This window comes from Carassius gibelio, chromosome B23 (assembly GCF_023724105.1).
Source record: "Carassius gibelio isolate Cgi1373 ecotype wild population from Czech Republic chromosome B23, carGib1.2-hapl.c, whole genome shotgun sequence".
Taxonomy (NCBI): Eukaryota; Metazoa; Chordata; class Actinopteri; order Cypriniformes; family Cyprinidae; genus Carassius; species Carassius gibelio.
In genome coordinates, this window is record NC_068418.1 from 9,997,570 (window position 1) to 10,021,913 (window position 24,344).

Here is a 24,344-nt window from a genome sequence, read left to right on the forward strand (position 1 = left end):
AAAATAAAAGATCAAAAGGATTAACAATGCAGATTAATTTTCACAGCCTTCTTTGATCATATTTACCAAGGGTGTCCATATTTTTGGGCATATATAATAAAATTGTATTTTGTAAGCGATTAATCGTTTGACAGCACTAGTTAGAATGTGACTGGCAGAACAAGCATATAAATAGAATTGTCACTCCCTCCTTATTCTAAAATGGATTAGGACTATGCAAATGTTTTTAATTCAACAGAGTATTTTGGAGGACAGATTTAAGTTATAAAAAGGATCAAAGTTTTTATTTCTGCTAAACTAAACGACACTGTTGGTCAAGCAGTGGAGTGACCACCAGGAGGAGTCACAAAAATCGCATGGTCTTTTTAAGAGAAGGAAACATATTTTATAGAGCAGATTTGTTGTGCACATTTTATATAGTACACACATGAATACGCTCTTGTTCTTGAGGATTTTCTAACAGCTGCTCATTTCAGGCTCTGTTTGATACTGGTTGAGGCTGTGAGATTAGGACCTGATGACATTATACATCATCTCTCTGATCTCACTGCTCCGGTACAGCTCGGGATCCAAGGATAACAGGCCCTGAGACGATCGCCTTGAGGAGCCAGGAAGCGAGTCAGAGTGAGATGTAGTTAAAGATGGAGAAGGGAAGCACTGGCGTTCACAACCAGATGAATGTGTACAAACTCACCTTGTCTGTCAAGAGGGGTTTGATCTCAGTCAACTGCACATCCTGTAACTCATCCATCCTCAAACCTGACAGCTGCCCGTCACTACAGAGAGAGAGAGAGAGTGAGAGAGAGAGAGAGAGAGAGAGAGAGAGAGCGAGAGAGAGCGAGGACAGATATGGATAGTACATCATTACAGTCAGCACTGACTTATTGACCAAAAGGGAACATGGCTCTGCATGCAAATGCTCAAGAATACAGAATTACAGTAAACAGGGCACACAGAGACCGAGACAGAGAGAATTGGTGTTTAACATACCGCCTAATAACCGCCAGCAAACCCCCATTGTCCTTGTTAACTGAATTCAGATGAGCTCATGTTTAATTCATGGTTTAACTCGCTGTGGCCATTCTGAAGGTCAATGCATGCAACTTTCAGGAAGGGCATTGTGTAGGCTTTTGTCACCCTTATAATGGCGCTGTGTGACTTACTGCTGAAATAAAGGTTTTGTGTCTCCTGAGCTGCTCTCCATCCGTGATCAAATGTGCTACTGCATTTTAGGGCAAAACCCAAGCAAGCAAAGGCAGATATGAATGTTTGGCCCACACATTAAAAGCAAACAGTCCCTTTGGGCATACTTAAAGAGATGAAACAACATCAGAAACTGATTTTACTGCTGTAATGCGACTCATTTTCTAGTAAAACAGGATTTTCAGTAAGAAAAATAACGTTGGCAATACACTGGGAATTAACTGGATCATAAAAAAAAGTGGGTGAATCCTAACCGAATGGGCCATCACAGCTTATATATTGTATATCAGGTTTGAGAATATGTTCAGACTAGGGATGTCAACGATTAATCGATGATCTATTAATTGTCGATAAGAGATGCAATCGATTAAGGCTATCGATGGTCGGTTAACCGATTCAGTGTTGGGCTGCGTGCGGCTCATGCGCACTCAACACGTGCGAGCGGCTGTGAGTGACGGTGACGATATATAAAAGCATCATCATTCATTCACAATGTACAAATTAAGCTTTTAATGTGATTTAAACTTTAAAGTACAGTAAAATAGAAACAACATAAAAGTTCTTCAACATTAAATGCAATAGAAATGTAGTTACTAATCATTTCATCAGATAACTGTTTTATATCGTGCGCTTTGCAGGGCTGCGGGACACAGTGACAGGACAGGTAGTCTATTCATTCCTACAACTTGTTAATTCATTCCTACGAATTATTAATGTGGCAATTGTCCATGTTTCATTAATTTTGTTCCCTAAATAACCCATGATTTAAGTGAAATAAGGGAACAAATTAATAAATCGAACGAATTCTTAATTCATGAAATCTTTAATTTCCCTTCCCATGTTTACCACAGTAAGAGATGCGAAAACAGTTATTAAAAGCGAAAGATAATAAAATAAACCTGGGAAATTAGAGGGTTAGACTATGAAGATTTAGGAAAAGAAACAATGCCTAAATATACTGAATTTGTGGAAATTCGTGACCAACCGGCAAACCAGAACAAAGCCGCGTAAATGAAGACTAAGGGGTCCAAAAGCATGGTCGCGATCTAACATTTTCCAGTTAACCTATTATTCCTCTAATAAACAAAGCTTTTATACCACACTTGTCATAATCAGATCTTATCATTTCTAAATAAATAATTGTTGGATTCAAAACAGTGATTAATAGGCGCTGTGACCGACACATTCCTGGAGCATTCAGTTTAAATAGACCGTAGTATACCGGTCCTCTCTGCTGTTCCAAGGACGTTTTTGCTCATATGAAGAGGATCATCTTTTCCGTCTATATGCGAATGCGTGTTAAGTACAAGCCTAGTTTACATTATAAATAATAGTTTAACATTCAAATAAATTGCGAATATGGAAACATTTCGATTTGTGCCGAATGAGACATGAGCAATAACCTCCAAATAAATCTAGCCAAATCCGCGCTCGCTCATCCTCGACTGCACGCATGCACTGTCACGATCTAATGCGCTGTATGCCGGATTTTTAAAAATCGGACATTTTCTAGGACAGAATCCAGCAGGATCAAATTAATGTGAGCAACTGTGTTTTGGTGCAGCAGCGCCGATGTAGTTCACTTAATGTGCAGCGCAGTCACACGCGCTCCACATTTCGGATAATTTTATACAATAATGTCAGTTGAAAACATTGCAATTGTGCTTTAAAATACAACAACGAGCACCACAAAACCATTTAATGAGGCGCGTCCAGCGTTCTCCGTGCGGGATTGGAAACTGTCAACAAAGTAAAATGACCTCAAAAGTATGGCGCGCTCTCTTCATTTTATCAAATGATCATAATCGCATCTATTCATTTTATAATCCTGCTACTAGCATTTTATTCAGACTAAAACCTCTTTAATTCAAGTGAGAAAGCGTTTTGTGTGTGTGTGTGGCTTTTGCACATCCTGTCATACCGCTGACTGCGTGCCTACAATAGACGCATTTTGCAGTATTATGGTTAACGATTAATCGATTAATTGATCGTTAATTTAAACGACGATCGATCATGGAAATGAACGAAATTTGACATCCCTAGTTCAGACACATTTTGAAAGTCAACAGCACATTAGAGTTTGAATTTACATACTACTGTGTGAAAGTTTGGGGTCTGTTTGCACAACTGTTTCAGCAAAATGTTTCTGGAGCAGTAAATCAGCATATCAGAATGATTTCTGAAGGATCATGTGAAACTGAAGACTGGAGTAATGATGATTTTAAAATATGTTCAATTAGAAAAGTTATTCTAAATTGTAATAATATTCTCAAGGTTATTGGATCTTTTTTAGATCTGAAACCACCCAATCGCCTTCCCTTCTTGTGTGCTTTGAGACAAAAGACTTGCTGCCCCAATACTGTGTTAATTTTCTGTACAGCTTGTGCTACAGTGTCCAAGTGTCTGCTTCTCCATTTAAAGGCTTTGGCCACCTGTAATGATTTGGCATTCAGTAAATTCTCTCTGCTGCCATAAATCACATGCATGCCAGGTCACGTGGACTAACCCTGCTTACAGTAAGTTCCCCTGGACCTTGACGTACTGTCTGTGGTGGTGAGGATGTTAAGTGAACACTTGGCTACGGCTAGCGTCCGCGGGATGGCTGAGAAGTGTTGACAAGGTCACAATCAGTGACAGAAGGCCACATGTGTGTGTGTTAGATGGATTAGAGGAGTTACTCAGAGGGAACATTTCGATCTGTCATAGTGTGAAGGGTCAGTGATCTGTCAAAAGACTTACTGAGACAAGAGAGACAGCCTTATGCTTATATTGTTCTTCGGTGCTTTACCATTATGACTTGAACACATCTAGCATCTCCTCCTGAATCAATGGAAACAGAGTGTACCATTTTGGGAGGAGAGCTGCCAGATGAGCTGATTCAGAGCTTCTCAAAAGAACAATCAGAGCACTGACTGTTCTTATCTAACAAATAACTTTCCGGTGTAACAAAATATGTTCTATCCATTGTGCTTAGTATAGAAAACTTGCCAATAGTAATATTTTATTTTAATATGAACGGCAGAATGCTGGATGTGAACCAATTTCTGCCAGGGCTGGTCAGAATGATGATATAAATATATTAATTGAATAAAATATTTTCAAAATATTCTCTCACTCGCGCGCTTTTTAAACATGAATTAATTTATTTAATGCGAAACTAGTTTGTATTAAATTGTTCAGTTTTTGTATTAAATTGCATTCAACATTCACTTAAATATTTATTCGTTATTACTTCCTTGCTGCAAATATTAAACAGGAAAATAATTGATTCACTTGCCGCATGAAAGGAAGCAAAAATCTATTCAGCAAAGTAAGCAAATATCTATTCAGATTAAAGAGTGTATAAACATCTATTGTTTGTATTTTATCTTAAAATTGACAGAAGCCTGACATTTTATTCCTTCAAAAAATAACAAATCATTTTAATGCAGCTAGCTCTTAATCATTACTTAATTCTGTGGGAAACAGGAAGCTTCTCCCTCAGCACAGTGGAGTGCATAGTGCTGTTAACTTTGTTGTTTATTATTTTGAGTCATTTGGGACGCGGTGACACAGAAGACCCTCTCACAACATATTGCTTTATAATTCTATAATTTTTGCATTTGCCGCTCAGAAACGTTCACGTAATCATGCTGCATGTCTCTGCTCCTGGTGTTAGTGATCACACTGCATTAAACTGAAGCGCTCTGGTCCACTTCTTCCAACCAACCTTGTCCGAAAACGGCACAGAGCAATCACAGTCAACCGAAGCAGGCTTTGGGGGTAAGACGCGCTCAGGCACGGTTCACATCCTTAGAAAATAATTGCACAGCCTAATCGAGAATCTTTCATTAAATCGACTAATCGAATATTCGAAAATCGTGACCCAGAATACTCTCGAATTTAATCAAATAATATTAATTAGTGTTCAGAAGATGAATAAACGTCTTAAGGGTTTGGAACGACATGAAGGTTAAGTAGGGCTGTAACTAACGATTATTTTGATAATCGATTAATCTGTCGATTATTTTCACGATTAATCGATTAATCGGTTTATGCACTTATATTTTAGTTTTGCCCATTTTTCCCCAAGTAAATTATTAATAAAGGGTCTTTATCATTCAGCGTAGATTTTTAAGAGATTTTTACCTTTTTGCATTGTCATATCCTCATCAAAAATATACCTGGAGCTGTTTTATTATGTGTTAGTAATCCTTTGTCGAACTCTTCTGCAATCAAAACACTGACCCATACTCTAGCAAATTTCACAAGGAGATTTCAAATAATGTTTTCACCATGGCAGTCCTTAGAGCTCCTAAAGTAGTTTAACATCCTGAACAAAGCTTATTAAGGAATCTCACAAAGAATAAGGATAAAACAGAATAAAATTGCAGTACATTGCATTTGATTATTTACTGGGAAACAGCTTTATAGCTTATGCTGTGAAATTGTAAACAATCCTTCGAAAAAAGTGCCAATGGCACGAAACCTGGATGAAACTCAAATTTTAAAGTAAAATCCATCAGAAGGTTGTCCAGAAAAAAAAAAAAAACTGGACACACACAAAAAACCTGCTGTGTGAAAAAGAGCAGTGAATACTTAGGGGAAAAAAAGTGCATTTCAAATATATTTAAACATTTACCTCTCTCATTCAGTCATAATTAGGCTGCAAGACTGAATTATGAACTGGTAAACGACAAACTAGTCACAGAACATGTTTGTAAAGCTTTAACCCCTTACTAGTAACCCCCCTTTTTTGGCATGGAGACCGAAATTACATACCCAAAATAAAAAGGTTTCTGCTTATGATTCTTTCTGACTAGATACATAATCAACCTTTGTTCACAAAGCTGATACTTTAAAGTTTACTGTTCAGGAATCAGAATCACTCAGACTGTTATGATAATAGAGATATATAAGCTCAAACATAAAAACAAAAAATATTAAAAATATTAAAAACATATGTTTTAAATGTATTTAAAAAATTGTTGATGTAGGAAATGAGTTTGAAAACACAGTGTAGCTAAGGCCACAAGTCTTCCAAAACGTTGTAAAAAAATTCATAATCGAATCTGTAAAACTGTGAATTTTATGACATATTTTCTAAGGCCATGTCATGTGTGTTTTTAGAGAAGGCTAATCAGATTGATTTATAGCCCTTGTCATCTCTGTGAGATCTCACATGTAAACTCTCCTGTGTATTTTGTGTGTGTTTGGCTGTGAAAACTGCCCGATTCATTATTCCATTGTTCTCACCAAACGAGTCTTTCACACCTCCGCCAGGTATGACACATTATCCGTTTGTTTTTGTTTTTCAGGCTTTACAAAGACACAAAGCAGCGATCTCACTTCAGTCTCTCTTTGCATTTAGCCCTTATTTATCAAAAGTCTTATATAAAAATACAACAAAACATTTTCCTACGACCTTACGTGAATTATTGAGACAAAAATGCATTATGAAGAAGAAAAGCACCTGCTATTAGTAGCATCGGAGCTAACGTTAGCATCAAGCTACATCAGACAATTTATGAAATTATTAGAGATGTTCCGATACCCTTTTTCTCTTCCCGATACCGATTCCGATACCTGGGCTCAGGGTATCGGCCGATACCGAGTACTGATCCGATACCTGGGTGTATATCTGTATATACAGCTGTATATACTACTAGCCCTGTGTAAATTGCTAGAATTTTTTTATGGTGTGCTTCAGACAGATCCCTCAATAAAACATGAACAAATACATGGTGAACTACTGTATTTATTACAGTATTTTTATTATCTAACATGAATTTGACAGTATTATTTATTTTCTTATGCAAAAAAGAACTTCAAATGCAGCCAAAAATCTAACACCGCAAACTAAAAAAGGTATTTAAGTTTTACAATATAACTGTATAAAAAAACTGCAACAAAAAAGATCTATTAATCAGATAATCTCTTTACAACAAAACAAGTAAAAAACAAGCAACCATCTAGGCATAATTATTATTATTATAGAGACGTATTATTATTACTGTAGGCTACAACAGTAGCTTTATATATTGTCAATTTACTCATGTAAACCAAACATTTATTTTAATGGGCTGCCATGAAGATCTTTGAGTGTCTGTGTTTATGATATGACAGTATTCTCAAATGAAACGGTAAATTCTCATGAAGTGACGGTTTATGCGTTCGTGTCCTCATGACACACAGCAGAGACTACAAAACAGCGAGCTCTCGCGCATCTGTGCCAGTCACCCACAGAGATGTAGATTTTGCGGGAGTAATATTTAAATAGTATTTTGCAGTTTAATATTCACAGACACTAGTATATATTCGGCTACTGTCTGGAGCCCTGCGCTTTGACTTACACGAAAGCGACTGAACGCAGCTGCCGGTACTGAATATACTCGAGAGTCTGTAACTACCGGTACTACAGAGACATACTGCTAACCACTGATCTATAATATAGTAGCGGCTTCACTGTGTTTTGGCAGTTTAGAATGTGATGAGTGATCCAGTCATATATAGATAAGGGCTGCTAACGCGTTTTCATTTCTTCTTCGCTGCTCTAAACAGGGGTTGCTTGTGGCAACACAGCACAACTTCCTGTGTTTTCAATGCATTTTGAGCAGCGAAGAAGAACCGTGCAGCGGTTAGGCAAAGCTTGCGGTCATAACTAGGTCTTTTTTAAGAAAATGGTATCGGATCGGTATATGGGTTCATGTACTCGCCGATGCCGATGCCAGAATTTGTTGTGGTATCGGAGATATTTCCGATACTAGTATCGGAATCGGAACAACTCTAGAAATTATTAGTACACTTTTACTCAAAACTCACTTTAAACGCCGATTGAGTGTTTATAATAACTTCCTTTAGCGATCAGGGGTGGAATTTGGTCGTTTACTGTTGTAAAAATATGTCATTTGTAGCCTTTTTCATCGCTGCACAAGTTTAACATTTCCAATGTACATTTTCGATTTTTTTTTTATAAAAACGCCCAGATCTCAATAAATTCTCATACCAAGCTTTACTATCGTAATCGCGGGTTTATTATTCGGATATTTCGTGTGTACAGAGGTGTTTCAGTGTTGTTTTGGCCAGATAACTACCAGGAAGTGTGCAGGAAGCATGTGACACGTTGTGGCGGTGTCCATATATGACACTCTAAGATTGACACTTGCAAGGCCCAATCAGAGTCTGAGCCACACACAGAACGAGCTGTGACCACTGCGCGCACACACAGATCGCTGGGAGAGGCTGTTTATCATCAGATCGCGTAAATCCGTGGAAAATGAATAGAAATGACGATTCTGTCTGAAGAAATATGAAGTAAACATCAGTAAATATATCCATATATCTCCGCAGATATGCATCTTTGGTCTAAAAATCCTTATTGACCCTGTTCAGTGAGTCTATGTGAACACAAATAAACCGCTGCTGACGTGACTGAAAATGAGTGAGTGGTGAATTTCTATTCAAAATATGGCATAATACGGATTTATTATTTTGCACTTCTGACATAAATCACTAAATATCTGTCACTGCAACAATGTTTTATCAAAATATTGGTCAAATATCGAAGCTAGAGTCTTTAAACTTTCAATTGATGCACAGTTTGTCCAGATGAAGTAAGACAGTGATGTTTAATGTGCTGTGAAAGTGAAACAATAATAAACTGGGGCCGTCGGCGATGTTTGCACGTAAAGGGGTTAAATGTTAACTGTTAAAATGCAATGTTATCAGCTTTTACGACTAAACATTTGCAAACAATATTTTACTGGAGAATCTGCACAAATAAAAGTCTTAGGGGCCATTCACATATCGTTCACATAGCAAAGGCAGACGCCTCAGGGGCGCAACTGCCCGAGCGCTTTGGAAAGAAGGAGAAAGTGGCGTTTTTTGGCGTGCCGCTTTCTCCTTCTTTCCAAAGCGCTCGCGCAGTTGCTCCCCTGAGGCATCTGCCTTTGCTAAGCAACCATGACGTGCTCTCTCCATGAAGACGTGGAAATTTCAGCAAATAATTAGTTGACAACTATTTTAATAATAGATTTTAATCGATTAAATCAATTAGTTGTTTCAGCTTTAATGGTAAGTAAAGACAATTTTCATTTTTGGGTAAACTATCCCTTTAAGCCAGGGGTTGGCAACCTTTTCAAAATGACGTGCCATTTAAAATTTTTCTGGTTAACCACTGGGACAATTCTTTCACCCTTCATTACTAGCAGCAAACTACATTAACGCTAAAATTAGTGGTAGCTCTAATGCTAGTATTTCCTGTCACTAAGTATTTGTTCAGAGATGAAGACTGCCATCTAGCAATCGGGATATACTCAAAACGAAACAACTGCCATGAATCTTTTTATTTTACATCAATATTCAATTTTTGAGAATCGAAACAATATTTTCAAACAAAATATTGCGATACTCACGTGTATCTATATTTTCTTACACCCACCCTAGTATATACCTTTGCCTTTACAGACATTAAAAAAATACCTATAGCAGGGCTGTGCAATTATTTAAAAAACAGTTTAGATTTTTTTAGCCTGCAACAATTATGAAACTCCAATAAATCAAGATACAACGATTATTGCGCCACATTCCGCCCCCTTTCCAGCGGTGAGCTTTTGTACCTCCATAAGAGCCCAATTTCACATTCACAGTAAAATCAGTAAAATCATAACGTGACTTTTGAAAATGGGATGTGCTTGATTTATTGAGGTATATAAGATTTATTCATGTTTTTAAAAGCGTGAAAGATAACTTGCGCTTCCTCATGGGGATTTCTGTGTAATTGATGTGCTCAGACACAGAACACAACACGGACATGTAAAGTCATCTTTTAGCTCAAGGTGCGTGCTAAAATGGAACCGTTGTCGATCATGTAATAAATGAACGTAAAGAGTTGAGAATGAAAATACACAACTGTAAATTGGATCCATGTGGCTTTTAAAGTGACATTGGGCTATATTCCTGCTGCAGAGTGCACTTAATATTTATTAATCAAGCAACATTAGACAAATTCAGAATCATACACTGCTTGTGGTAAGGACTTTTGTAGCTTTAATAAGAAACAAGGAAAGTTTCAATCTTAAAGTTAATACTATGCTGTTTCATTTCACATTTGATTATTAATTTCTGTAGTAGGTTGTATGAGACTTGCATAAAAAAATTATATTGCTTTTGTCCTTTCATTTTTTTAATACTGGCAGTTAAATTATTTTCAATAATTTTGAGGACTTCTTGTTTGTTTGTTTCTAATAGTTAACAGAACTCAGCTGTGGTATTGAGAATTGTGAAACTTCACTGGTCTCTACAATGTAGATGCCAAAGCAACCTTATTTACAGGAAATACATATTTGATATGCATCACTATCTTTAAATAAATCACTCATATAAAGTTTTGGTCATATGGCCCACTCCTAATCGTGATTACAATATTGAACAAAATAATTTTGATTATGATTTTTGCCATAATTGAGCAGCCCTAATCTATAGAGAGTGAAATGTCTACTTTCAAATGAATCAATTCGACTGGAAAACGAATTGAACAAATGAAACAAGCATACATGCACGTCCAGTACTGCGGAGATGAGGAGTCAGTGTCGCCGACTTCATCTCTTAAGCTGAAAACAAAGAAAGCACTAGTTTATCAAAATATGAAAATGTTAATGCAGTCTCCATAATGTTGTCCCCTGACACATTCATAATCATTACTTTTGCCGGTGTGCTGTGGCAAGCTTATGCATGTACTTGTGTCCTTATTAATCCATGTAAGAAATTAAAGGCTCATTATAATTATTTAAATGGTTTATTAATAAATGTGTGACACACAAACACACACACGCACACACACATGTAATGTAGAGGGTTGTACAGTGACTGGAGTAAATGCATGGGTCAGACACGATGGAAAAATCTTGTAATAGCGTGACTACTAAACCTGAACATTTTAAATGGGTGCACATGTAACTTGACTAGGATCTATTTTACTCCAGCTAATTTGGATTCATTTGCTAAAAGTTGAGCTTTCTAGCAGAAAAATTCTTTTGTTTTACAGGCTGTGAACTGAAGGGCTCCATTCTTGCTTGCCTCGTGCCTTTCTGAATACATCACGTAATCAGCAGAAAGAAAAAATATCCTTCCTCTTTTCTTTCATTCAAGAGCCTCCCAGTCCTCTATTCCAACTGCAATTTACTCTTATAATTAGTAATGACATTATAGAATCTTAAAATAGAGAGATAATTGCAGTTTTGAGAGTAGCTTCAAAGAGACAGTGGGTAGTTCATATAAAACAGGAGGAAAAATGTTCGGAGGCTCTCTGGTTTCTAATTTTAAAGGGGTCCTATTATACTTTTTCACCTTTAGTCAGTTTGTAGGGTTGCTGGTTGAATATAAAAAAGATCTGCAAAGTTACAAAGTTCAAAGTTTACCAAACTCCAATTCAAAAGGAGATATTTTATTTAACAGAAATCACTTTTTAAAAACTACAACGAAAAAATCCTTTGGACTACAATGCTTTTTCTTTGGGATTTCTGATATCACAAATATAGACGAATGGGATGAGACCTGGTTGAACTGCGTGAGAGAAGGCAAAAAGTGTTATCACTATGTTGGAGACATAGAAAGAGGTGTTGTAATACTGTAAAATATGTGAAAAATTATGTGTTTTTCTAACAACCTAGTACAACCTATTCATTTTTTTTTTTTAAACGTCTTATTTTTCTTCTCCATTTTAAAACGTGTTCTTGTTGAAAACCATTGCTGGACAAGTGCCACAATATCGATACAGGGACAGCTCTGTGAGACAGAAAGATTTGTAGAATATTTCCACATTATACAGCATTACAAAGATAATGAAATAGGAACAATACAGGCATCCAAAATACCTCTTCTGTCTCTACTTCAAACTCAAGTTATTGGTTGACATGTCAGACCACTCCTGGTCATTCCCAGAATAAAATCTAAGTGCCTGGAGCTAGTGATTTAATCTCCCAACATCCCAGACAGAACGGACCTGCTCCACCAGCTACATCATTACTATGACTACGGATGTTCATCATCAACAAGTAAGCAGAGGTTATTCATGGGCAGAATCATGGGGCAATTTCAGATAAACAAATGAGGAATATAAAATATGGAGTAAATTAATGAACAAAGAAAGATCCATTTAAAAAGAAATGCAAAGCTAAACTATGCCTATGGTTTTCTGGCTTGGTTATTAGAGGTATTCACAGAAAACAAACAAACAAAAGAATGTGTTGACCATAGTATGATACTAGGAAATGCAAACAAAGCCTGATTAATGCATTCAAATAAACTAAAGCAAACAAACTGCACTAACCAACAGCGTACGCATTAGCTGCGCTAATCTGTCTGCGCTCTAATCAGCTCACGGAGAAACGGAAATCTCACCCTTCAACAGCGGATTTGAGTTGACGGGAGTTTAAACAGGCTTTGTGTTCTTACGCAAGATTTGAACTGAAATGGACCTGATTCAATTTCAAATGGAGTCAGCTCAATCAGAAAGAAAGGCACCCACTCACTCCACATCAGGAAATGCATGTTCACCCAAAAATTAGAGCTGTTGACGGTTGGCGTGACAATCGCTTCACCATGGTTGTCTACTGCCACCAGTGGCAGTGCAGGTGACGTCAACCACTCTATTGCAAGCATAATACGAAGGTTTGTATACAAGTGTAATAACAATAATAGTTGCAAATAGAGGTCGACTGATGTATTAGTTTTGCCAATTAATCGGCACCTATAGTTGATTGCTGGAACAATCGTTATTGGCAAAAATCCATGCTGATAGTTTTCTGGGTTGCATCAGTTCCTAGAGCAGTTGAGAAGGCTCGGTTTTCATTATACAGTGTGAGAGCGGCTCTAGTGGTTGAAATCACTGACAGCATGTGCTGTTTGTTTAGACACATGAAGCTGCATGCTGAACAAGGCGAGAAACTTCAGACCCGGATTTAAATGCAGCTGACAGAAAATCCTGCCTGAGCGCCATTCACATAGTTTTCCATTAAATTACATTATATTTGATTCGTTATTTATGTAATGAATTGTATATTGAGCATTTTCATCAAAACGTTTATCTTTCCGTGGCTTTAATAAAGTCTGTATGCTTCATTTATAGAGCTATAATATAGCTTGCTCATTCTGTTTGATCTGTTTTTTTTAAACACTTAACTTCAAACTTATCTACGCCTCATGGTCATTCTTGAAGTAAACTTGTGTCTGTTTGGTGAACAAATGAACGGTTTTAGACCGCTGCTGGAGTTGAACACGACACGTCCTGAGTGTGTTTGATAGCGGTGAGTTCTCCTAGACTCAGGTACTCTTTTATTTTGATTAGATAATCATTAAGTGTTCAAGAATAGAAGCAGTTAAAGTGTGAGAGTATACATTGTGTTGGTATAATTGTAGAGCCCATTGTTTTCCTTGATGCGGAAAACACAGACGGAATCCATTCAAAGGGAATTCACTGTTTAACGCGGAATGATCTTTGCGGTGATTCAAGCGTCTGCTGTCTCACTAAATGAGGACGAAAACACATGAAGAACATCTCCAGAACTGATCTGAGAGTCACTTCATGAGCATTTGACCATATGATTTGAGCAAAAGCATCATATCCAATACACAGAACTGTAAAGATATTTACGGCAACCTGTCAAAATAAAAGTGTGTTTTTGTGATATAATATATTCAAGTATAATATACACAAAGAATATAGGCCGATATAGGCCTGTTTTTTTTTTTACTCCATAATATTAGCATCAGCCCCAGAAAAACCCATATTGGTCGGGCTCTACTCAACATGAACTGTTTTTCTCCATGACCTGCTACAACACTTAACAATGGCTTGAGCAGAGAAACTATTAGTGCCAAGAGAAAATTGGTTTGAACATCTGCCTTTTTCTCAAGTCCATGTCCCTCAGCTCTGCCCATTTGATTATTAGCATGCTTTAGCCCGCCCATTTGCAATCATCACAACCAGCTTATAATTCATCAAGAGGAGAGGGAATGACAGTGATTACTCCATCCTTCTCCCAAAGTATTTCTAAGCATCCTAACATCATTATGACCATCACTGTGATCCATCATAGCAAAATTACCACCACCGCCATCACATTTCTCAGCAGGCTTGCCGTGAGCCACACCAACACTACATCTTCAACAGATAAACTGTGACCTGTTTATACAGTAGATGTTGTTTAATGTGTGCAAAAAAACAAGCTGACCTAGACTTGACATTATTCTTGTTCTGCTGTAAAGGCTTATTTTCCTGTGAATACAATATGGGTTATGAAGTATGACTCAGCTATTTAAATTTTAGCAATATGCAGCTCAGTTGCAAAAACTGCTTTTATATTAAGTGCTTAACTAACTTTACAATTTAAAGCAGCTTGTGTGCCATTTAATGCATTTCAAACCTGTTTGCACCTTTGTATCTCTTTCATCTTACGATCGTGTAATTATTTGTAAATGTTTGAAATGAATGCAAGTCTGTCCATATTGCATCCTGACAGAAAACTTCACAGATCTCACTAAAGGAATGCCAGTGCACAAATAGAAATGAATATTTTAGATCCAAAAGTGGAAGCACTGCTCTTCCCCCATTTACAACAGAACCGTAAACTACCGTATAAAGACTGTTGCAGCTGAAAAAAAGAACACAGAAATTGCACAATGAAAACAATCCACTCTGTTTACAGTGTGAGACCTGGCATAAACTCTTTAATACTTTGGCAAACAAGGCAAAGGGGGCAGAGTGTCAGCCAAGCAATCATTTGGCCAGGGTGTGTGTGCAAGGCCACAGAGACATCCCAGCATCCACTTCACATGCAGCACAGTACTAGCTGGGAGAAGCCCACTGCATGGCAGGAATTTACTAGCCAGGTCCAATACTCCTGCTGACCTTAAACTATGACTGCAAAGCTTCCCATCTATTCCATATTTCATAAAGCAGCACCGCCTGTCACCTGTCACTGGAATACATTTATGATGAACACAAATGTTGGGTAAAAAACAGTCACATTGTTCATTGCTCACATTCAAAGCTCTCTTCTAAGAGTCTGCTCTCCCATTTGTCTCTTGCTCATGTTGTTGTTCATTAAGGCCTCTGGTGTCATTCTGTTCGCGATCTCATTAGTGGAATCCTGCCAGTGACAGAATGGCACAGCTGCTGTGAGATCGCCTGCCCCTCTAACCAGAAACATCATGGACCGAGAACAAGCAGATGTGATGCCCCATGGGTTTACCAAAGCTTTGGAGCAGAGTCTGGCTGTCTCCTGGCACCCACATAAACTGGGCCACTTGGGTCGATTTAGGGCATGTATTACAACAGATGAACAGAAACAATGCCAGAAATGCTGTGCCGTGTTACTGCTTGAGGTCAGACACCCGAAGACAAAAGAGGCACTGCCGTGAAGCTAATTACCTGCGATTCATGGCAGCAGCTACTAAGGTTAGAAGACAAAGCTTCTGAATTATTACTCAGAGGATGAGAATGAGACTACTGCATTAGTGGTGAGATCACAGACTGAGTCTGGCTTGCAACAAAATGGTTCCCTATTAAAGATTATATGGTTTTGCCAAAGCTATCAATCAAGTTTTATTGCTGACAAAATATGGACCACTCCCCACATTATTATCTTTAACTCTTAAACATTGATTGGGCTTGGCACTAGGGCTGCAACAAAGGATTATTTTGATAATCTATTAATCTAACGATTATTAGAACTATTAATCGACTAATCGTCGATTATTTCATTGATTAATCAGTAGAATTTGATTGATTATTCAGGTCTTGCAATTAGTTAAAATATTGTTATACGTAATAAATAAAAGATAGTCTAATCACTTCAGCTTTGGGAAATAATATTATGTAATTACAATTATTATACAATTCATTTATACAAATAAATATATTTGACAAAATGAGATGACATAGAAACCTTATTTAACATTTCATTACTATATTAATCACTTATATTTAATAACTAAAATTAACTGAATGTCACCTCATTCTGCCTAACATCTCCTTTCGTAAGTATATAATATGGATAAGAAACTAAAAAGGTAAGTGTTTAGATGTTTTATTTTTGGATAAACAATTTTATTCACAATATACACTATTTTTGAACAGTGATATTGTTTTTGAAGAAGTATCTTCTGCTCATCAAGCCTGCATGTATTTTATCCAAAAACAGTAACGTTAACAAAGATTTTTTACTATTTAAAACAACTTTTTTATTTGAATATATTTTAAAATGTAATTTATTCCTGTGATTTCAAGGCTGAATTATTAGCATCATGACTAGCATCATGTATTATTTTTATTATTATTGAATACAGATGAATATAATTTTTCAGGTTTATTTGATGAATAGAAAGTTCAGAAGATTAGCATTTATTTGAAATATAAATCTTTTGTAACATTATAAATGTCTCTGTCAATTTAAAGCATCCTTGCTAAATAGAAGTATTCATTTCTACAATACAGATCTCTGAATCTTTATATTCAAAGAATCCTGAAAAAATGTCCTCAACTGTTTTAAATATTGATAATAATAACAAATGTTTCTTGAGCAGCAAATCAGTATATTAGAATGATTTCTGAAGATCATGTGTCACTGAAGACTTTTCAATTCAGAAAATTCAGCTTTGATCACAAAAATAAATTACATTTGAAAATGTATTCAAATAGAATAGTTATTTTAAATCGTAAAAATATTGCACAATATTAATTATTTTGCTGTATTTTGGATCAAATCAATGCAGGCTTGGTGAGCAGAAGAGACTTATAAAAAAAAAAAAAAAAAAAATTCAAAAACTTTTGCCTGGTATAGTAATCTCAATTAAAATACCTTGCTGGGTTATTACAATCATAACAGTCCTGAGCTAGATTAAGCTTTGATCTCTGCAAACCAAACTATCACTTTAATCAAATATTTAATAATAATGTTTAATACCGTAAAACTGCTTGATTTAAGGTATTGCATAAAATACTCAGAATTCGTGCTCTGCATGTAACCCATCCAAAGTGCACACACACCCGGAGCAGTGAACACACACACACTGTGAACACACACCCGGAGCAGTGGGCAGCCATTTATGCTGCGGCGCCCAGAGAGCAGTTTGGGGTTCAATGCATTGCTAAAGGGCACCAAAGTCATGTTTTTGCCGGCCCGGGATTCGAACCCACAACCCCAGGGTTATGAGTCAAACTCTCTAACCACTAGGCCTATAATAACTATTTTGTTATTCAGAGGAAAATGCGCGTCATATTTTCATATCCAAATGCCACTCGGTTTGGCTAGGCTGCGTTTCTCTGAGTCAGTCCTACTTGGCACAATTTTATGTTTGCGTTTTCTGAATGAATAGATACTAAAACTTCTAAACCTAAATCTTAAGGAAGGATATAAAAAACTTTTGTCATTATTTATGCACCAAACAATGCATTTCCAAATAATTTTATTTTACCTATTTTAAATAGATCAACAAAAATACAATATTTATCAATATCGACCAATATGAATCACTTATATCATGATACAGTTTTCAGGCATATCGCCCAGCCCTAACTACAATTCACATCATGTTTTAGGAGCAGTTCATGTATAAATCCAGATCAATCCAAAGCTTCTCCAAGTGTATGCAATTAGTGTAAATCAATTATAAAGATAAATTGTGGCATCCCTGGGTGTAGGGTGTGTTCAGCATTACTCATTCTACAGGCACATAGTTATAAACAGAGCTGACAGTGTTAAAACACTTTAACTGTGATTAGCTTTCAGCATTCTTTCATGTTCACAAGTGCCAGGAATGCTAAAATATGACTAAATTCCAAATAGAGTCTTCCACTAAACCTGGGGTCAAAAAAATAAAAAATAAAAACCCGGAGAGAGGATTGTGTCTCTTTGGACACAGAAGGATGTTAACATCTGACTTTACTTAAGACTGCTAAAAAGCAACAGAAATACATTTGTTGGTCTGTCAATTCCTACTATACCACAGGACTGGACTGAAAACAACCATTAAATATGTGGGAACATATACTCACCTAAAGGATTATTAGGAACACCTGTTCAATTTCTCACTAATGCAATTATCTAAATCAACCAATCACATGGCAGTTGCTTCAATGCATTTTGGGGTGTGGTCCTGGTCAAGACATTCTCCTGAACTCCAAACTGAATGTCAGAATGGAAAAGAAAGGTTATTTAACACATTTTGAGCGTGGCATGGTTGTTGGTGCCAGACAGGCCGGTATTTCACAATCTGCTCAGTTACTGGGATTTTCACGCACAACCATTTCTAGGGTTTACAAAGAATGGTGTGAAAAGGGAAAAACATCCAGTATGCGGCAGTCCTGTGGGTTTCAATGTCTTGTTGATGCTAGAGGTCAGAGGAGAATGGGCCGACTGATTCAAGCTGATAGAAGAGCAACTTTTGACTGAAATAACCATTCGTTACAACCGAGGTTTGCAGCAAAGCATTTGTGAAGCCACAACACGCACATCATCTCCACTACATATAGGAAAAAGAGGCTACAAATTGCAAGAGCTCTACAAAATTGGACAGTTGAAGACTGGAAAAATGTCGCCTGGTCGGATGAGTCTCAATTTCTGTTGAGACATTCAGATGGTAGAGTCAGAATTTGGCGTAAACCGAATGAGAACACGGATCCATCATGCCTTGTTACCACTGTGCAGGCTGGTGCTGGTGGTGTAATTGTGTGAAAGTCTCATTAATGACACTGATTTACGATGCGGATGGATAGGAGCGCTCTCATCCCGGTTGCGTGGACTCTTATTTTGACAGAGCACAGCTCATACGGTGGGATGCTTCAGAGCGCGCACACGCACCGCAATCCAGTCTTGTATCAAGCGTCATCTTCAAAGAGAATGAGCCGTGAAATTCCCTGACTAAATGCAGTTTTGATCTTCATTATGTTCTTATGAGTGTTTAAAGTTGTGTGCGTCCAGAGTAGGGATGTCAAATTTCGATTATTTCCATGATCGATCGTCGTTTAAATTAACGATCAATTAATCGATTAATCGTTAACCATAATACTGCAAAATGCGTCTATTGCAGGCACGCAGTCAGCGGTATGACAGGATGTGCAAAAGCCACACGCACACACAAAACGCTTTCTCACTTGAATTAAAGAGGTTTTAGTCTGAATAAAATGCTAGTAGCAGGATTATAAAATGAATAGATGCGATTATGATCATTTGATAAAATGAAGAGAGCGCGCCATACTTTTGAGGTAATTTTACTTTGTTGACAGTTTCCAATCCCGCACGGAGAACGCTGAACGCGCCTCTTTAAATGGTTTTGTGGTGCTCGTTGTTGTATTTTAAAGCACAATTGCAATGTTTTCAACTGACATTATTGTATAAAATTATCCGAAATGTGGAGCGCGTGTGACTGCGCTGCACATTAAGTGAACTACATCGGCGCTGCTGCACCAAAACACAGTTGCTCACATTAATTTGATCCTGCTGGATTCTGTCCTAGAAAATGTCAGATTTTTAAAAATCCTGCATACAGCGCATTAGATCGTGACAGTGCATGTGTGCACGAGGATGAGCGAGCGGGGCTTTGGCTAGATTTATTTGGAGGTTATTGCTCATGTCTCATTAGGCACAAATCGAAATGTTTCAATATTCGCAATGTATTTGAATGTTAAACTATTATTTATAATGTAAACTAGGCTTGTACTTAACACGCATTCGCATATAGACGGAAAAGACCCTCTTCATATGAGCAAAAACGTCCTTGGCATAACAGCAGAGTGGACCGTATGCCACGGTCTATTTAAACTGACCAGTGTGACCTTTTAATGTTTAGTTGACATTTTATTTTGATAATGAACAGACTGCGATGTAAGTTTGAATCGCTAGAATATACGTGTGCAGCAGGCTCCGGGGCGATCGAAACAGCTGAGACATTAAAAAAAATATATATATTTTCCGCAAAAGTGTTTACTTTCATTTGTGCACACTCACAATAAAAACAGAAGATTTGTGCTCTTGTAAAATAAAGCAAACAAACAGAATGCGTTGTCATCCTTTTTTTTTTTGTGAACTTATGGAGCGCCCACACTTCTGTTTTAAATCCGTTTATCTTAATTAGCCTATTTAAGTCGGATATATTTCGCATAGCCTATTTAAAAAAAAAAAAAAAAAAAAAAAAAAAAAAAAACATGAAAACAAATTGTTATTTTTATGTTGGGCCTATTACTTAGTAGGCTATAAATTTTCCTTAAAGCATCCCATTTTGTCCCAGGGCTTAGAACCTGTGCCATAGTCAGGTCCATGCAGAAACTTGTGAACGATGCTCGGCGTCACCGTTTAGTGACAGCAGTGAATGCTCCAGGAATGTGTCGGTCACAGCGCCTATTAATCGCTGTTTTGAATCCAGCAATTATTTATTTAGAAATGATAAGATCTGATTATGACAAGTGTGATATAAAAGCTTTGTTTATTAGAGGAATAATAGGTTAACTGGAAAATGTTAGCTCGCGACCATGCTTTTGGACCCCATAGTCTTCATTTACGCGGCTTTGTTCTGGTTTGCCGGTTGGTCACGAATTTCCACAAATTCAGTATATTTAGGCATTGTTTCTTTTCCTAAATCTTCATAGTCTAACCCTCTAATTTCCCAGGTTTATTTTATTATCTTTCGCTTTTAACTGTTTTCGCATCTCTTACTGTGGTAAACATGGGAAGGGAAATTAAAGATTTCATGAATTAAGAATTCGTTCGATTTATTAATTTGTTCCCTTATTTCACTTAAATCATGGGTTATTTAGGGAACAAAATTAATAAAACATGGACAATTGCCACATTAATAATTCGTAGGAATGAATTAACAAGTTGTAGGAATGAATAGACTACCTGTCCTGTCACTGTGTCCCGCAGCCCTGCAAAGCGCACGATATAAAACAGTTATCTGATGAAATGATTAGTAACTACATTTCTATTGCATTTAATGTTGAAGAACTTTTATGTTGTTTCTATTTTAATGTACTTTAAAGTTTAAATCACATTAAAAGCTTAATTTGTACATTGTGAATGAATGATGATGCTTTTATATATTGTCACCGTCACTCACAGCCGCTCGCACGTGTTGAGTGCGCATGAGCCGCACGCAGCCCAACATTGAATCGGTTAACCGACCATCGATAGCCTTAATCGATTGCATCTCTTATCGACAATTAATCGATCATCGATTAATCGTTGACATCCCTAGTCCAGAGAGAAAGTGAGTACTACAAATTTCACTGTTACTCGGGCTTAGTTGATTGTTGTTTGCTTGGATAGCGATGTGGAAAGAGTTATGACACAAAATGGATGCTAATGTGAAGTATAGTAGTATCTGAGTTTCATCCAGTACAGTGTAATTGTGTAATTATGTATAATTATTATACATGTAAGCTGTGAATTATGTTTCATGTTCTGCTGTATTCAATGGCAACATTGTGTTGATGTTTGGGGAAGCCAGTAGTTTTAATGTAATTTATGTTGTTGTTAGTGTAATTGTGATAAGAAAGAAGCATTGTTTGTTAGAGCAAATCTTTTATTTGTTTGTTACAGACCACACACTCATATGCTGACACTCCTCAGGACATAAAGCAAAGATGATATCACTTAATATTCATGCTCATCTTCGATCTGTGCACTGAGAGTACTGTTTAATACAGCTTATCAAGATTTGGCTCCCCCTCTTCATATGCTTGTATAAATAAATCTGTTTAACTGGATTCCTTGTCCGACTTCGGTGTTCTTACCGACACACCCGGCCCAGCTTCAACTCATTAGCCACAGCTAGCACCTTACAGTCCTTAGCCCCTCAGCTACAGTAATGGTGTGGGGGATGCTTTCTTGGCACACTTAGGCCCCTTAGTGCCAATTGGGCATTGTTTAAATGCAACGTTAGAAGCCTTGTTAATGAAATTTCAAGTGTTTATCACTCTTATTTCTAATTCAATATGTGTCTTAATTAGGTATGGGGGCAGTCGTGGCCTAATGGATAGTCGGACTTGTAATCTGAAGGTGATAGGTTTGAGTCTCAGGTCTGGCAGGAATTGTAGGTGGGAGGAGTTAATAATAACATATGCTCTCTAACTTCGATACCACGACTGACTAAGACCCTTGAGCAAGGCACCGAACCCCCAACTGCTCCCTGGGCGCCGCAGCATTGGCTGCCCACAGCTCCTAGTGTGCGTTCACAGTGTAGCCCTTTTCACACTGTGATTCCGAAAAAAACACGGGTAACGTTTCCCGGCAAATGTTCCAGGGTCGCTAGATTTTGCACTTTCACACTGCCAGTGATTACCCGTAATATGTGCATGCTTTCACACACAACCTGTAAAGGTCCCGACTCGGCAATGTTCCGGCAATTTCCCGGGTCCAACGTGCAGTGTGAAACCGGCTTGTGTGTGTTCACTACTGTATGTGTGCACTTGGATGGGTTAAATGCAGAGCACAAGTTCTGAGTATATGGGTCACCATATCTGGCCATACGTCACTTCACTTTCACTTTTAAAAGTGCAAATGTTAAAATCTTAAACCAGTTGTACAGAATGGAGCTTATCTCCAATTCCATCACAGCAACCACTACAGAGCAGAGATTATGATTACGTTACTAACTCACCACCTTCATTACAGAGACACTTAAAAATAGACCATACACACACACTTGTGTTCACATGGACAGAAGCTCTTCTCAGAGGCAGATCATCCTCTTTGATCTACAGTAAGAGAGAGTTTTTTTTCTGTGGTATGAGATGTCTACAGGATGCGAAGAGAAAAAGATGCTTATCTGCAGCATAATGCAACAGAGGCTCTTCCCTGGTTTGCTTGTGAGTATCTACTTTCTGTATTTCCAGGATCAGGTAACTGGACCTCAGTAAATCAGCTCTTTCAGAACAACCACATCTACAATTTCAGCCAGGCTGGAATACAGAAAGAGAAAGAGAGAGGACAAGCTAGGACTGCATGTTATATTCAACTCACTCGAGCAGTGAGCAAACAAATCCTTTGAAATAATGAGAAAAAGTTTTTTTTCTTGAGAAATTAGTTCTCTAATTCCTGCAAGCTAGTTAATAACTGTATTGTCATCAAAAAGATATTGGAAGGCAAGATGACCGAAAGGAGGGTCACAGTTATTGACAGAGTTTAATGTTTATGTTTAATGAAACTACAGCTCCCACAATTTTTTATTTTATTTGCTTTCCCATTTTTTATACTCCGTCTCGTAGTGCCTACCTAAGGACTCATTCACACTGCACCGTTGGACCCGGAACACTGCCGGATTGCCTTCTGTGTGGAATGGATGCAAATACGTCCCAGGATTGATTCCGGGATCGTTCCCAGGTTGGAGTCCTAGTAACATTGTCGGGATCAGCCCCGGGATGAGCTCTGTGGGCGTGTCGTAGTGATGACGCATGTTATCCTGCAACTCTTTTACCAGGTGTTTTGGAGTCAGATCAATGTTTGCACCAAAAAAATTATGTGCAAACTGTAACAAGCAGAGATCAGTTAGCTCCTCACTATCCACCCTGAAGCTGAGATCGTTCGCCAGCTTAAGTGAAAAGTTAATGTCCCTAGCGTTTTTGACTTGTTCATTACGTCACATCCTGATGTCACGTTTCATTACTGGACCTTTACGGGTTGCATGTAAATGCCCGCACATATTCCTGGAAATCACTGACAGTGTGAAAGGAGCAAAATCTTGGGAACGACCTGGGAACAATTGCCGGGACGCATTACCCGTGTATTATCTGGAATCTCAGTGTGAAAGGGGCTTAACTGTAGTTACAGATATAGTGCCAAGGGACCCAGTCCTGAGAGGTCCCATTCCTGGAAAGCTCAAGCAATTATGAGTTTCAAGCATGAAAAGAGACATATCCAAGTAATTATGAAATTACATTTTTCTCTGTTACCGATATTGAATTCTGGGAAAAATGTCATCCATGTATAAGCACCCCCCTTGGATATCAGTCAGGAAATACTGAAGAAAATATGATCTATATATCTTATTCATTGCAACTATTAAGATCCAACCACTGCTACGCGCTGTACCACCTAGTCAGCCACTCCCAGATCTTAGTGACACTCACTCATGTCTGAAAACATATGCTGCTTACAGACAGATTC

At 37.6% G+C, this 24,344-nt stretch overlaps 1 protein-coding gene across 5 annotated transcripts in view; it reads right to left on the minus strand.

The window, feature by feature from the left end:
• The window catches only part of LOC128011201 (protein NDRG3-like), a 73,868-nt gene that overhangs the window by 41,374 nt on the left and 8,150 nt on the right, over positions 1 to 24,344 (minus strand). For all 5 annotated transcript variants that reach the window (XM_052593371.1, XM_052593369.1, XM_052593367.1 and 2 more), the window contains exon 2: positions 695 to 776. In XM_052593371.1, coding sequence (XP_052449331.1) covers positions 695 to 751 — 57 coding nt within the window. In that variant the 5' untranslated portion in view covers positions 752 to 776. The remainder of the gene's footprint in view (positions 1 to 694; positions 777 to 24,344) is intronic.